Genomic DNA, 17,534 nt, shown 5'->3' with positions numbered 1-17,534 from the left:
GTCCGCCGTTATGTCATTATCAATTAAGCAGATAAAAGGCCTGGAGTTGAGTTGAGGTGTGGTGCTTGGAAGATTTTGCTGTGAACAGACAACATGCGGTCAAAGGAGCTCTCCATACAGGTGAAATAAACCATCCTTAAGCTGCGAAAACAGAAAAAACCCAGCCGAGAAATTGCTACAATATTACAAGTGGCAAAATCTACAGTTTGGTACATCCTGAGAAAGAAAGCAAGCACTGGTGAACTCAGCAACACAAAAAACCTGGATGTCCACAGAAGACAACAGTGGTGGATGATTGCAGAATCATTTCCAAGGTGAAGAGAAACCCCTTCACAACAGCCTACCAAGTGAACAACACTCTCCAGGGGGTAGGAGTATCGATATCCAAGTCTACCATAAAGAGAAGAGTGCATGAAAGTAAACACAGAGGGTGCACTGCAAGGTGCAAGCCACTCATAAGCCTCAAGAATAGAAAGGCTAGATTGGACTTTGCTAAAGAACATCTAAAAAAAGCCAGCACAGTTCTGGAAAAACATTCTTTGGACAGATGAAACCAAGATCAACCTCTACCAGAATGATAGCAAGAAAAAAGTATGGAGAAGGCATGAAACAGCTCATTATCCAAAGCATACCACATCATCTGTAAAACACGGTGGAGGCAGTGTGATGGCTTGGGTGTGCATGGCTGCCAGTGGCACTGGGACACTAGTGTTTATTGATGATGTGACACAGGACAGAAGCAGCCGAATGAATTCTGAGGTGTTCAGAGACATACTGTCTGCTCAGATCCAGCTAAATGCTGTCAAATTGATTGGGCGGCGTTTCATGATACAGATGGACAATGACTCAAAACATACAGCCAAAGCAACCCAGGAGTTTATTAAAGCAAAGAAGTGGAAAATTCTTGAATGGCCAAGTCAGTCACCTAATCTTAACCCAATTGAGCATGCATTTCACTTGTTGAAGACTAAACTTCGGACAGAAAGGCCAACAAACAAATAGCAACTGAAAGCCGCAGCAGTAAAGGCCTGGCAGAGCATTAAAAAGGAGGAAACCCAGCATCTGGTGATGTCCTTGAGTTCAAGACTTAAGGCTGTCATTGCCAGCAAACGGTTTTCAACCAAGTATTAGAAATGAAGATTTTATTTCCAGTTATTTAATTTGTCCAATTACTTTTGAGCTCCTGAAATAAAGGGATTGTGAATTAAAAAATGCTTTAGTTGCCTCACATTTTTATGCAATCTTTTTGTTCAACCCACTGAATAAAAGCTGAAAGTCTGCACTTCAACTGCATCTGAGTTGTTTCATTTAAAATTCATTGCGGTAATGTACAGAACCAAAATTAGAAAAAAGTTGTCTCTGTCCAAATATTTATGGACCTAACTGTATGTACTTCAGCCCTCAATAAAATTGAGTTTGACACCCATGCTTTAAAAGAAACCAAGCAAAGCAAGCAGTAGTAGTAGTACCCTATTAGTATTAATAGGGTGTTAATATTAGTGCTAGGATCTGTAAAGCTACTACTCCCTTTATAATTTCCAGTTATGAAATGCGTTGTAATACTGGTAAAATTCAATCATCATAAGTAGTCATATTTTTTATTATAGATTATGTGTGTGTGTGTGTGTGTGTGTGTGTGATAATTTGGTTTAAACAAAAATATCTGTGGCATGACAACACAAGCACATTTAAAAGATTTAAACTATTGTGGCTGGCTTTGTTAATGGATAATTATAAAAAATGAAATTGTTTTGTAATAAATCTTGGCTGTCATTTGCTGCTGCAACCCATTTGATCATACAAAGAAGTGATTTTTATGTGTTATCTTACTTTGAAATTAAATGTTAAATGTTTTTTTTATTTTCAAAATTGTCATAACTACATACTGTAGAGTTTGGTTGTAAAGAGTGTTCTTACAGTACAATAGAACCTTATCTTATGGGTAGCATTTGTATGCTTTGCATATAGTGAAAATTCACAAAAAGTGCAATGTCCTCAGACATCACTTTTAATTGCCTTTAAAATAACAGCAAGCATGGCTTAACCTGTATCCGTTAATTTGTACATTTAAGTATGTAATTCAGTAATGTGCCTCAATAGCTTTTGTGCGGTTGTAGCAATCTCCAAATCAAATTTACAAAACATGTTTTACAAAATTCAAATTTAAGGTGCTGTACAAAGGAAAGTGCAAGTAAAAAATCACAGTATCTTAAACTGTGATTTAGAATTAACTTGAATATTATTTAGTCCACTTAATCCAACAGACATCGGCAACAGAGAATTGCCTATAACCATCTATGTCCCTCTTTTGGGATGTGGAAGAAAAATCTATACGGACAGCAGCTGTGCACAGAAATTGAACAAAGGATCCTGGATCCATAAGAAGTCTTGAATATACGTTACAAAAATTATTTTTTGTAGCATCATTAAGAAATCTGCTTCCTTTTTGAAATTTCTGAATATATTTTGACAGATGTTCACCCCTATTCTCATATTTAAAATCCAATTTAACCACTGAAATGTTTTTTTTCTTGTTAATTTTAAAGTATTTCTCTACTTTACTTTTTCTCTGCAGAATTTGTTTATTGGATCAGACAAAGGTGAGTGTACCTTTTTATGTAAATGCAATGATGACATCCACAGGGAGAGATTTGTTTCAGTAAATGTATGATATGAAATGAGGATTTGTACTTCCTAATATGTCATCATGGGGAAAGAAACCTACCACACTGCAGCCAGTGTCCATCTGACCCCCAGGTCATCTTTGATTGTATTTATATATGCTGTCTTGGTGACACATAAGGTTAAAGTACAGCTAGAAATTCCAAATAGTCTTTATGGAGCAGTTTTTATTGATGCCTGACATCCATACTTGAAAATATATTTTCAGTTCCTAGGTCCAGGCAGAGTAGTGACAGAGATATATTTTTATTAAACTGTAATGTGCGTTTGTTCAAGTGGGTTAAGGCTGTTGTTTGAGATGAGTTCTGGATGTATTATATGCTATATTCATAAGTGTTTTGTGGTTGATTCTTAGTAATAGCTTTTGTCTAGCTTCTCTCATCTGGTGAATTTTCACACAGATTTTTGGCTTATATGTATGTTAAAACATTTTGGTAATTTTTGAGTTGTGCTGCTTTGCAGGAAAAGCGCCCAGTCCAAGTTCAGCAGTGTCTGAGAAGGTGCGGACACGACTGGAAGAATTGGATGACCTTGAGGAGGTAAATTATTATAAATTGCTAAAATATTCCTTCTTGCATTCATTGGGTGCCTTCTTGTCCAACATGTGACTTTTTTAACTAAGCAAAAGGAATCATGAACAACCCTGTGGTCCTAACATTAGTCACGGTAATTACTGTATTCAGTATTAGATGTGCTCTCTCATCTCCCTCTGCTAATGTCATTGTGTCAAATGTGTCAGTTGCAAAACCTGAAATGTAGGATTGCTGTAATTGTCTTTCAGTATAATTCAGGATCACATCACTTATATTATAATACTGTCACAGAGTGGATTCCCTTTTTTGTGTCTTTCCATGTTATTGTGTTTGTCATGCTGCTCCAGACGTTTGGAACATTTGCTGCCTATGAACTTAAGGGAAAGGGAGCAGCATCTTACAGTGGCTCTTCAGTGTGAGAGTGTTTTCAGGTTGAGTGTTGCAGGTTATTATGGACACTGGTTTTGACACTACCAGAAGACCTTTAAAATAGCATATGATCCTTAAGAGGGAAAAAGACAATGCCACTAATTTTGAAACTCAGCAGCATTAGAGCAAAGAAGCAGTAGTGGTCTTGAGTGTAACCAAAAAAACTGATGGATTATTTGGTAGGACGTTTAGTTTTGGGAGAGGTGGCCGCCTTGAACAGAAAGTCTGGCGGTGTACTGGAGCAGTTGGAGAGAGGATCTGGGACAAATAGGGACTCCAACATTATTGTGGTGGGGCTGATCTGGTTTTCTTCACTGAGGATAGAGTTGTTTCCATCCTTTCTACCTGCTTTGCCAAAAATCTAACACAATTTATTTAATACAGTTACTTCTAAACTAGGTTACTTGTTTTATCTCAGAATTGTGTTATTCTGTAATTTATATGTAATTTGTTAGACTAATAAAATATACTGTAAACTTTGAATAGCTGAGATTTGTAGAGTGAACTAGAGAAGCCATTTGATGGGTTTTGTATGGATTTTATGTTACAAAAAATTCTCTTTTGCAAAGTGTTTAGTTGTTAATTAGAGTTTCTTTTATTTCTTTCCTTGCTAGTAATGACATACGTGGATTTGGTAAATGGCCAGAAACTCTTGGGACACTGATATGATTTTGGAATTGGCCTTCTGTTCAAACTTTGTTCCATCCTAGTTAGACTAGTGAGTTGTAGCAGGTCATACCTTGATGGTGGCACTTGTTACAGTATGATTAAGTCCATGAGACTTAAATAAAATTACTCCAGAAAAGGTTATCCTAACAAGCTTTTGAACAATTAGGACCACTTTGCTAGCTTTCATTTTATTAAAGTGGGGCCACAGACAGGATTGACCATCACTTATATTCATCTAAAATATGTAATATATAGCTTCATTAAAGTAACTTTGATACTTTCTCATAAATCATATTAGGTGTTATAGACTTTAACTAATTGGTGTTCATAATTAAAAGCTATTGGATCATTCACTGTAAAAAAAAAAAAAAAAAATTGTCTTTGCATTTTTTAAATATAAATTTAAATAAATTTAGCTACAGGGTCATTCCACAACAGTGTGCTAAGAAGTGCCACTTTTTTTTTCTGACTGATGCTATCAGGCAATTCAGTGCCGCCTCCTGATGTCCTAAACTAAATGCTCATACTCTCAAAATATACATTTATGTATCTGTCCATTCATTGATTGTATTATTTGTTCTGTCAGTCTATATCTTTGATTTTGCTTCATCTAAATTTCACATTGGGATAAATAAAGCTAATCTAATCTACTAATTCCCAATTAAATCTAAAATGTGTGGCTGCTTTTCTGCATTGTTTAATGGCAATGATGTACTGCACTAAAACTGAATGTGTGCTGGGCCTCTGGTGAATTGTCCCAGTGGCAGCATATGTCTGGCTCTGCCTGTCTGTGTTGATCTACAAGTCACATTGCTTTGACAGCTATTTTAGAATGTGTTGTGTAAAATTGTCCTGGAGCCTTGTGAATGACAGTCTTGAAATGGCTGCTTTTGGACTTTCTGTCCTGTCTGTGACGTAAGCTGTCACATAAAAGTCTGTACTGTGCTCCTGTTTCTTGCCTGACTATTCAATTAGTGTCAGTGTTGAAACACTGTTAAATATTGCAAAATGTATGATGTGGAAGGTATTATAAGTAGTTACATACAGTATTAAACATTTTGCTTGCTTTATTGAGAGAAATGAGAAAAAAATTCCATTGTCTTTTTGACACCTGTGAGTAATGTTACTAGCAATCCTTTTCATAAAAATGAAGTTTTACTAAATTGCAAGAAAGTCATATACCTATATTGTATTGTATAAGATAATCACCTTACTTTGAAACATTAATGATTTTCAAGTAAGTAAGGTATTTTGCATTGTTTTCTCATTTGCTAACTTTTATTGAACTCCTTTGTTGCCTAGTTGATTATCTTCTGAAAACTGGTAATTTTTATCCAGGTTTTTAGGTTTTAGCCAGGTGAAGGAAAGTGTTTTCTCCAACTATTTTTCTGCAGTAAATTTGGTCACATCTTTCATGAGTAGTAATACTATAAAGATGAGAGTGTGAGATAAAGAGATGGAAGAATTTTAGATATGAAATTATCAATTATGAAATAGCAACCACCCACCCCCATGACAGCTCAACCCAATTAAAAAAGTAATTTGGATCAGTGGCTTGAAAATTTAGGTTAATAATCGGTCCAGATTTAGATTGCCCTACCTAATATAAATTTTAGACCCAGCAATAAGAGTGTCGGTCAGTCACTCGAGTTACGTAATGCCACAATCAACACAAAATTGCTTTACATGTCTCCACAAAACAAGTGTTGATACTTTGATAGCCTCAAAATATTTAGACAGACATTTTAAAACTTCTGCTACTCGACCCAGCTTCACAGTTCGCACCATATTTTTCATTGAGGTACTTTGGGCCTGTTCTCCTTTTTTGGGAAGATTCACCACTGTTCCAGATGTTCTCCATTTGAAGATAACAGCTCTTACTGTGGTGAAGTCCCAGAGATTCAGAAATTGTTTTGTAACATTATTGATAGGTCAACAACTTATTTTATCATTTATTTCTGTAATCTCCTTTGAAAGATGGCTAGTGTTCCTATAGAAGCCATGTGGTGATTACTTCAATGTCATGGTAAGGTTTACTATATAAGTGAAGATCTGTTTCAAAAGGGCTGTCTGCGTTCGGGTTTGGCTGTATTCAGTCAGCTAAATTTAATTATCAGTTAACTTTGGCCAGCTGTTTAGTAAGTGAGTAACTATTATTTCACACATGATATTCTTGTATTGGATAACTTTATTACTTAAATATATTAAGTAGTAATTTATAAATAGTGTTATGTTCTCTTTATCTAATATTACATTTTGCTAAATGTCAAAAGCCGTTCATTGTGACAAATACACAGAAATAGAGAGTATGAGGAAGGGTCTAATAACTTTGGTCACAATTCTGTATTTCTGTTAGTTCTGCCATATATTTTCAAACATTTCATATTACATAACTTTGTTTAATAAATAAATACACATTTTTTGAGTTGTTTGACTCATGCTTTATTTCATGTTATTATATTTTTGACTAAAGGTTTAATATTCACAATGGAAAAATTATTAATGTAAAAACAGGCAATATAGTATACTGCAGAAGCCACTCATGGCCAGGAAACAAGGTAAATTTCTAAAATCCAGAAAGATTTATGTATCATGTGTAATATTTCCATTTTCCATAGTCTTGACTTTTTTTTGTAGGGATCCCAAAAGGAGATGCTAAATCTCTCTCAGCAAGATTATGTAAATCGCATTGAGGAACTCAACCAAAATCTTAAGGAAGCTTGGGCTTCTGACCAGAAGGTAAAGGCTCTGAAGATTGTTATTCAGGTGAGTTTTGTTTTCTATCTTTTAGTGTTTAGTTAGACATCAGAATCAAAAAAACTCTCAACATGTATGCCAAGTTAATAATTCCTTAGTCATATTTTTACCAGCTAATATTGAATCTAGATTTATTGTGGTCATTAACTACTACAAGACTGATGAAACCTTATATTTACTATACTAGGTCTAGTAATCATTTACTTGAGGCTGCTATCTCTTTTAATCATTCACTTTTCATTAATGCCAAAAGTTCTAGGGTGTTGTACCGTATTAGCCAGAAAAAATCAATTACTAGTTTAATGGATGCATCAACAATACATCTACTTAAATCCATGAAATAATTTACTTTTGAACACTACGTTTATAACATCCCAAAATACTTCAGTATGCTGTTGGTTCTTATTCTTTCCTTTTTCAGTTTTGTTGTGTAGTTTTTTCACAGTCAATATTTAAAGAGTACAAGTATATTTTTGAACTTAGTTTAATTATCTGTAACTGGTGTTGATCACGACTTTCATAGTATAAATGTCATACCTCCTTTTGAGAAATCTGTTCTTTCTTGCAGCCCAACTCTGAAGCACCATCACTATCACATGTGTGTTGCATTGAGTATAGTATTGGGTAGGGCAGAGGGAAGGCTGATGCAACAGTTATAAACTGATGCCAGCTGCTAACAGTCTGGGAGAGTTCATAGAATTCTCAGTAGTCCTTTACTTTTGATCAATAGCCATGCCTCAGTGTTTCAAGGCTATTCCTGTTCTCATAGTTAGGTTTTGTGGCAGTTCTTTCATAGACAAGTGTTGACAGACATTTCAAATATTTTCAAGATAATTGGTGTCAGTTAAAACTTTTTTGCGCTTGATAGTCACAATAGGCTTTTTATTTTCTTTTCCCCCATGGCTCCTGATAAACCTATGTTGTTTTTGTCTCCCTAGAACTAGACTTTGCTTGTGTTTGAGTTATGTATAAAGTATCTATTGTGCCGATTTTCCTGATGTTCCTGAGTGACAAGGTGTCTCTAACCACAGAAGTTTAAACCAGAATTTTAATAAGAACCTGATTTAAGGAAAGACTCTTTTCTGTTCATTAAATCTGCAGTAGTAGCAGGCTACACATTGTTTTTTTCTTCTTTTCTTTCTTTAATAAGCTCCCTTTATATTGTAACACGGGCAGCTAATGGAGAGTGAGATGGCTAGTTTCTCTAAAAAAGCAGAGGTGCCATTAAAAACACAATAGTAGTAGAAGTGAGCATTTTTCTTTGATTTCTGAATATATGCAATTTCTTCAGACTTGTGTGATATGTTATCTATCTTTCTGTCTTCCTGCTAGATATGATACAAATGATTGTATGCTAAATTTAAGACCATTTCAAATTTCTTATCTAAAAGCCTATATATTAGAAATTGACACTCAAATAAATGCATATCAAGTATTCATGCAAGTTTTTATTTTTTTTTAATTCTTAATTTAGAAAATAATCATGTTATGTATGAAACTGAAAAGTGCAATAGATGAGCTGTGACTTTTTTTTTTTGGTCCAGCATGTTACTCTTTACACTAGGAAATACTCGAAAGTGGTTTATGTGCTATGCTTTATAAAACACAGCACCTCAGGTCACTGTGGTGAGGGTAACGTCATCTCTTTACATGCCCTTAAGGTGTATATGACTGCTTTTTGCGCTTAGAGTATATGACTTGCGTTTGTGTTGAAGATGATCAGTCAGCCTGTGGAGTGTGCCTCACCTTCAGGAGATGTCACTTTGATTCTTTTCCTGTCAGCCAGGGAGCTTATCTGCGCCACTACTTACTGTGAGAAGGACCTGAAGGCCAATTATGTGGCCGAGACAGCCTGCACCTTCAGTTCATGGATTACATGTTACATATATCACATGAGGGCGGCACGGTGGCGCGGTGGTAGCGCTGCTGCCTCGCGGTTCGGAGACCCGGGTTCGCTTCCCAGGTCCTCCCTGCGTGGAGTTTGCATGTTCTCCTCGTGTCTGCGTGGGTTTCCTCCAGGCGCTCTGGTTTCCTCCCACAGTCCAAAGGCATGCAGGTCAGGTGGATTGGCGATTCTAAATTGGCCCTAGTGTGTGCTTGGTGTGTTTGTGTGTGTCCTGCAGTGGGTTGGCACCCTACCTGGGATTGGTTCCTGCCTTGTGCCCTGTGTTGGCTGGGATTGGTTCCAGCAAACCCCCGTGACCCTGTGTTTGGATTCAGCGGGTTGGAAAATGGATGGATGGATGGATATATCACATGAAAAGCTCTTCATTAAGACCAAGTTCTAGGCCCAGTGTTGAATTGAATTTAGTGTGACAGACAAACAACCCTTAGAATTTAATAAATATATACATAAGTTATGCATTTTCAGGTAGTTGCATTGTGCTTATTGTCCAGATTTACAGATAATCACATTGTGCCTCATGTGAAAAAGTGAAATACAGAACATCTAGTCATTTTGGGATATATTTTATAAATATCCTTTGAATATCGTATCAGGACTTGGAATAGAAATTAATTCAAAATAATCACACCCTGTATTTATATTTTCTTGTGGTATAAATGGCATGTAGGGCGGCACGGTGGTGCAGTGGTAGCGCTGCTGCTTCGCAGTTGGTAGACCCGGGTTCACTTCCCGGGTCCTCCCTGCGTGGAGCTTGCATGTTCTCGCCGTGTCTGCCTAGGTTTCCTCCCATGGTCCAAAGACATGCAGGTTAGGTGGATTGGCGATTCTAAATTGGCTCTAGTGTGTGCTTGGTGTGTGGGTGTGTTTGTGTGTGTCCTGCGGTGGGTTGGCACCCTGCCCGGGATTGGTTCCTGCCTTGTGCCCTGTGTTGGCTCCAGCAGACCCCCGTGACCCTGTGTTCGGATTCAGCGGGTTGGATAATGGATGGATGGATAAATGGTATGTATCAATTCGTTGTCTGTGGTGCTCCAGCAGGATTTTTTTTCAAGCCTGATATTGTTTGTGTGTATCTTCCACCCATATCCATGGAAGTTTGGATGTCAATGAGCTGCATTCATACAAAACTCTTACTTTATTGATTTATGGTGAAAGCTAAAATAATCTTGCACACTTTCCACTTAAAGAATGATGTCGGTATTACTAAGGCAAGATGTAGTGAAAACAAAGCTCTGTCTCTCTATTTAGTATAATGTCACTAACAAAACAGCTTTATTCCAGACAAGTAAATGTTTAGCAAGCAACATTATAAGATTAAATGATATTAAATTTGTTAGATTAGATTAGACTGGATTAAATAGATTAGAGAAACTTTATTAATCCCATGGAAAAATTCAGATGCATACAGCAGCGGAAACATTAAAAAATAAGCATATTTATTCACAAGACATATAATACAGTAAATCTATCATTCATTCAATCAATCAATTAATAAGTAAATAAAAATAAATAATGAATTTAATCTATATTATGTTATTTCAAAGTTCTTGAGGAAGTGTTGAATTGCCTGATAGTAGTGGGCAGTAAAGACCCTCCGTGGTGCTTCTTGGCACACCATGGTGGAATGAGCTTGTGGCTAAAAATGCTCCAAGAGGGCGCCTCCTGGAGGGGATGGATTGGATTTTTCATGATTGTATCCAATTTTGCCACTTTCTACGACACCTTTCAGGCAATCCTGATAAGTTTGTTCAGGCATTGTGCTTCTTTAGCGCTCTGGTTGCTTCTCCAGGAGGCTGCAGCATAGAAGGACATACTGGCTACTATGAACTGATAGAACATTTCCAGCAGCTTGCTGCACATGTCGAAAGACATGAGTCTCTTTCGCAAGTACATTCAGCTCTGGCCCTTCTTGTGCAGTGTCACTGTGTTGTCAAACCAGTCCAGTTTGTTATTTATGATTTCCCAGGTAACTCTGCAACTCTAGATGGTGACTTGTCTTGGAGGCTCCTTCACACACTTGAAGTCCACCACCATCTCTTTTGTGTTGCTGATGTTGAGTGCACCTCAAGACAAAGTCCTCCTCAACCTTCATCTACTCTGACTTACCTTCATTATTAATGTATGCCATGATGGACAAGTCATCTGAAAATTTCTGTAGACAGCAAGCGCTGGTATTGTACTGGAAGTCTGTTGTGTAGAGTGTGAACAGGAAGGGAGACTGGACAGTTCCCTAAGATACTCCACTATGACACACCACCATTTCTGACACAGTCCCTCAACCTCATAAACAACTATCTGTTGGTCAAATGATCCGTGATCCAGGAGATTGTGGGGGCATCAGGATTCAAAGTCTTGAGCTATAACCCAGAAACAAAAAGAAAAACAAAGAAACTCTTTTATATTTTCTCCATTTAAAATTGTGTAAATTACTAATATAGGCACTATGATGAAGGATCCGATTACTTGTTCCAGGAGTAGTTATGTTCTCTCCTGGTCAGCCTATCACTTAATATATATTAATCAGCTTATGAGATGTCCTAGTACAGGGATATAAGGTAGCAAACTCTCTGCAGTGGGTTAAAAGGAGTTGAAAAAGATGCTGCAATATAAGATACATAAGACTGATAACTCCAATGTGAATTGTAAGGTGTATGAGAAAATGATGGCAACCATTAGGAAGGATATATTAAGGAAGTTCAAAGGCAGAAGAATATTGCAGATAAGGTGAAAGATGACCCAAAAAGAGTCTTTCAGCATTTTAGTAGTAAAAGAATAATCAAGGAGGAGGTGATGTGTGTCAGGAATAGTGAAGGGGAATTAAAACACAGAGACAGTGAATTAGAGCATGTTCTAAGCTTGCATTTTTCTGAAGCTTCACATATGAGGAAGTGGAAAATCACCCAGTGGTAACAGGATCTACAAAGGATGTACTTCTTAGTAGGACCTTCTTAGTAGCAGAGGAAGAAGTACTGCTTTGATTAAACAGGCTGAAATCAAACAAATCACCAGGACCAGATAATATTTATCCTTGAGTGCTTAAAGAGGCTAGTGAGTACATATATAAACCCTAGATGCATTGGGGATATTCTGAAGGACTGAAAAATAGTAAATTTTTCCTCTTGCATAAAAAGGTTAATTGGACAGATCCAAGTAACTTTAGTATAGTAAGGTTAATGTGCATCATGGGTAAAGTCATATAAATAATTATTAACAATAATATTGAGCAACACATGGCAAGAGCAGTTTTTCTGAACAGTCAGCATGAGGACAAGGGAGGCTAGAATTCTATGAGGAAGCAACATAAAAATATGATCGCAGTGGTACATATTATTTATCTTGGCTTTCAGAAAGCGTTTGATAAGGTACCACATGAGACATCTGGCATGAAACTAAAAGGAGTGGGTTTTCATGGTGCAGGCTTTAGATGGCTGCAGAATTGGCTAAAGCACATGAAGTATGTGGCTATGGTGCAAGAAATCTTATAAGAATTCGGTGGTGATAAGGGTGGTGTCCCTCAGGGGTCAGTGCTAGGGCCACTGCTATTTGTAGTATATACAAATGATTATGGATTTGAATAAAATTAACAAACTGGTTAAGTTTACAGATGATACCAAACTAGTTGGATTGTCAGATAATCTAGAATCCGTTGAACCATTACTGAGAGATTTGGACAGCATATAGGCTTCGGCAGATATGTGGGTTATGAAATTTAATGTAAGTAAATGTAAAGTATTATTCGTAGGAAGTAAAAAATATTAGATCGGAATGCACAAATGGAGGTCTGAAAATTAAAGGTACGGTTTATGAGCAGGATTTTGGAGTTGCAGTGGACTTGTCATGTTGACTTCCAGACAGAGTTCATTGCCATTAAGAAAGCTAACAAAATGTTAGGTTATATAGCAAAATGGGTAGAGTACAAATCAGAGGAGGTTATTCTTAAGCTTTGTAATGCACTGGAGAGGCCTCACGTGGAGTACTGTGTGCAATTTTAATCTACAGTCTATAAAAAAGATGTAGCAGTGTCAGAAAATGTCAGGTGAAGAATAACCAGTTTGATACTAGGGCTGCAGGGAATGAGTTATGAGGAAAGATTTAAAGAGCTGAACCTTTCCAGTTTAAGCAAAAGGAGATTAAAATTATGTAAGAAATTATTTCAGTGTTACTTTAAGATGAGTTCAACAAGAACACAGGGACACAATTATAAACTTATGAAAGGTAAATTTCGCCCAAATGTTAGGATACGTTTTTCTTCACACAGAGAATCATAGACATGGAATAAATTACCAAGTAGAGTGGTGGACAGTAGAACTTTAGGGACATTCAAAACTGGTCTGGATGTTATTTTAGAGGAATTAAATGGATGGAACTGGTAAAATTTGTTTTGTGGAATGGCCTGTTCTCGTCTACATTTTCTTATCTGCAATAAGATGCTGCAGAGTGCCCTTTTCTGTGCGGTGGTGTGCTGGGGAGACAGCATAAAGAAGAAGGATGTTTCACACCTTGACAAACTGGTGAGGAAGGCAGGCTCTATTGCAGGCATGGAGCTGGACAGTTTGACATCCGTGGCAGAGTGACGGGTGCTGAGCAGGCTCCTGTCAATAATTTGAGAATCCACTGCATCCACTGAACAGTATCATCTCCACATAGAGTAGCAGCTTCAGCGACAGACTGCTGTCACTGTCCTGGTCTAATGACAGTCTGAGAAGCTCGTTCCTCCCCCACACTATTTGACTCTTCAGTTCCACCCTCGGGGTTTGGGGGTGGGTGGGGCAAACGTTAACATTATACAAAGTTATTGTCTGTTTTACCTGCATTTTTATCACTCTTTAATATTGTTTTTTATCAGTATGCTGCTGCTGGAGTATGTGAATTTCCCCTTTGGATTAATAAAATCTATCCAGCCGTCCATCCAATGTTCAGGCACAAATCCAAAATTGGTTTAACTTGTCTGCCAGATTACTTTTTTGTATATGTTAATTTAAAATATATGGAAGCGGGAATTGGTGCCTTTGTATTCATGAATAGCTCAAACTTCTAACCTGTTAATAACAACTGCAAAGGTGGTATTATTTTGGTTGTTGTATTTTTGGCTTAAAAATAAGGACTTGTAACAATAGTTTTTTGCTCTACCAGTGGAAAAAGAAACATCAAAATTGGTTGATTGGTTCCTGAAATACTGTATGTAACCTTCTGCAAAATATGCTCAAGTGCATAAACACATGGTGATGTGTATTTTTGTAACAGTTTTATATTGCCCTTTTTTTGCTTTTGATAAAAAGCACATCTGTCTGTGTCTGATTTGCTGTGAGAAATTTATCTGTATGTATCTATGTAAGACACACTAGAAATCAGTCACTGACTACAGATGTTGCCATAATGTCATCTCTGTTTGTTGCTAAATTCTGATTATTCTTATTAATATTGTAGTCTTATTTTATTCCAGTGCTCCAAACTCCTGTCAGACACAACAGTCATACAGTTTTATCCCAGCAAGTTTGTTCTAATAACAGACATACTGGACACTTTTGGTAAGTGAGATCATCCATTTAGTATATTCATTAAAATGTCTTCCTCCCATATAATTTTCACTTGTTAAAGATGTACTTTATATATTTATTGTTAAAATTTCTCTGTAAAGTTGTATGTACACAAATGGTATGTTTTGTCATATACATTATAAATTAATATAAATAAAACAAGGAATATTCTAAAGTTTATAATAAACGCTTCACTTTAGAACACAAAAATTTGGCAAATAAATATATAACATGATTTTGAAGAAATAACTTCGACTTGGAAAATACTTGTTCTTTAACTAATTTAACAAATGCAGTTTCTGTTCTGTGATTTAGTCAAAAAGCCTGACTGAAAGTTACCTAAAATAACTTACCAGTAACTACTGCAATCAATCAATCAATCAACATTTATTTATATAGCACATATTCATACAAAAAATGTAGCTCAAAGTGCTTTACAAAATGAATAGAGAAATAGAAGACACAATAAAAGATAAACATAAGTCAACATTAATTAACATAGAATAAGAGTAAGGTCCGATGGCCAGGGTGGACAGAAAAAACAAAAAAAACCTCCAAAGGCTGGAGAAAAAAATAAAATCTGTAGGGGTTCCAGACCAAGAGACCGCCCTGTCCCCTCTGGGCAATCTACCTAACATAAATCAAACAGTCCTCTTTGTATTTAGCGTTTTCATCGAAGGACCTGATGATGATGGTCACGTAGCCTTCTGGCTTTCAGTCCATCAATGTTGGTGCATCATGATGCTTTGAGTAGGTGTTGGTGGCGCAGGCCGCCACCACAAAGAAACCGGAAAAAGAAACAGAAGAGAGAGTAGGGTCAGTACGGATTTTAGAGCCACCATGAATAGTTATTATGAAGATTTGAACATACAGAGTATCAGTATTAAGTTAAAGTGTAGTTATAAAAAGGCCATGTTAAAGTAATGTGTTTTCAGCAGTGTTTTAAAGTGCTCTACTGTATTTGCCTGGCGAATTCCTATTGGCAGGCTATTCCAGATTTTGGGTGCATAACAGCAGAAGGCCGCTCAGCACTTCTTTTAAGTTTAGCTTTTGGAATTATAAGGAGACACTCATTTGAAGATCTAAGGTTACGATTTGGAATATAACGTGTCAGGCATTCCGATATATAAGATGGAGCGAGATTATTTAAGGCTTTATAAACCATAAGCAGTATTTTAAAGTCAATCCTGAATGACACAGGTAACCAGTGTAGTGACATCAAAACTGGAGAAATGTGTTCGGATTTTCTTTTCCCAGTTAGGATTCTAGCAGCTGCATTCTGCACTCGTTGCAAATGATTTATGTCTTTTTTGGGTAGTCCTGAGAGGAGTGCGTTACAGTAATCTAGTCTACTGAAAACAAAAGCGTGAATTAATTTCTCAGCATCTTTCAATGATATAAGAGGTCTAACTTTAGCTATGTTTCTTAAGTGAAAAAATGCTGTCCTAGTGGTCTGATGAATATGCGATTTAAAATTCAGATTACAGTCAACGGTTACCCCTAAATTTTTTACTTCGGTCTTAACTTTTAATCCTAGTGCATTAAGTTTATTTCTGATAACCTCACTGAATCCATTATTGCCAATTACCAAAATTTCAGTTTTCTTTATTTAGTTTGAGAAAATTACTATTCATCCATTCAGAAATACCAGTAAGACATTGTGTTAGTGTATCGAAAGAGTCGGAGTCATCAGGTGCTATAGATAAGTACAGCTGTGTGTCATCAGCATAGCTGTGGTAGCTCACGTTGTAACCTGAGATAATCTGACCTAACGGAAGCATGTAGATTGAGAATAACAGCGGACCCAGGATAGAGCCTTGTGGAACACCATATCGGATATCATGTGTCTTTGAGATGTGATTACCACAACTCACAAAGAATTTTCTCCCTGCCAGGTAGGATTCAAACCAATTTAAGACACTGCCAGAGAGGCCCACCCATTGACTAAGGCGATTTCTAAGAATACTGTGATCAATGGTGTCAAATGTAGCACTCAGATCTAAGAGGATGAGAACAGATAAATGGCCTCTGTCTGCATTTACCCGCAAGTCATTTACTACTTTAACAAGTGCAGTTTCTGTACTGTGATTTGTTCTGAAGCCTGACTGAAAAGTATCAAGAATAGCATGTTTATTTAGGTGGTCATTTAACTGCATAATGACTGCCTTCTCTAGAATTTTACTTAAGAAGGGTAGGTTAGAAATGGGTCTAAAATTTTCAAAGGCAGAGGGGTCAAGATTATTTTTCTTGAGCAGGGGTTTAACTACAGCAGTCTTAAGACAGTCTGGAAAGACCCCGTATCTAATGACGAATTAACTATGTCCAGAATATTGTCAATTAGCACGCCTGATATTTCTTTGAAAAACCTGCAAGAGTTTTAATCAAGTATTTAACAGCTGAAAAACTACTTCTCCTAAATTCTTACCTAAAAAAAGGGAGTTTGGTGATAGGGCTAAAATTGTCAGGGACTGAAGAGTAAAGATTATATTTGTTAAGCAATGGTTTAACTGCTGCAAGCTTTAAAGAATAAGGGAAAGTACCAGTATTGAACGGGGAATTAACTATTTCTAGCATACCTTCAATTAACAGATCGGAATCATCTTTGAAAAATTCTTTTTGGACTGGGTCTATAAATTGAAAAAAAAATCCCCTTGTTATTTATATTGCTGCTGAATTAAGATATGCACTATATTCAAACTGACTATACAGAATATTAGAAAACCTAGAAGCAGCTACAGCATCAAATGAACATTTCTTGTCAGTATGCTTTACTTTAGTTCTACATAAAACAACAGAAACAATGATTCTTACAACAGGGATCTTCTCCTTAATGTCCTAAACAAGTAATGAGAAGTCTGTGTGTCTGTCTTTCGGCCTAGCCACTGTGCATGTCATATACCCTGGTGTACAGGATTATCATCCCAAAAGTCTTGTTCTTGTGCTTCTTGAAGGCCAGTGGGGCATTTTTTTATTATCAAGAACTTGTGTACCAGGGAAGCAGAACAAAGAAGGTTTTGCATTCTG

At 36.7% G+C, this 17,534-nt stretch overlaps 1 protein-coding gene across 2 annotated transcripts in view; it reads left to right on the top strand.

Annotated features, from left to right (window-relative positions):
* vps35l (VPS35 endosomal protein sorting factor like) overlaps positions 1-17,534 on the top strand; it is a 101,064-nt gene that overhangs the window by 10,045 nt on the left and 73,485 nt on the right. For both annotated transcript variants that reach the window (XM_039774661.1, XM_039774662.1), the window contains exons 5-8: positions 2,576-2,600; positions 3,145-3,221; positions 6,951-7,079; positions 14,417-14,501. In XM_039774661.1, coding sequence (XP_039630595.1) covers positions 2,576-2,600; positions 3,145-3,221; positions 6,951-7,079; positions 14,417-14,501 — 316 coding nt within the window. The remainder of the gene's footprint in view (positions 1-2,575; positions 2,601-3,144; positions 3,222-6,950; positions 7,080-14,416; positions 14,502-17,534) is intronic.

The sequence above is a fragment of the Polypterus senegalus genome, chromosome 13, assembly GCF_016835505.1.
Source record: "Polypterus senegalus isolate Bchr_013 chromosome 13, ASM1683550v1, whole genome shotgun sequence".
NCBI lineage: Eukaryota > Metazoa > Chordata > Cladistia > Polypteriformes > Polypteridae > Polypterus > Polypterus senegalus.
Note: the sequence above shows the minus strand (reverse complement) of the source record. Positions and strands in the feature narration are given on the sequence as shown.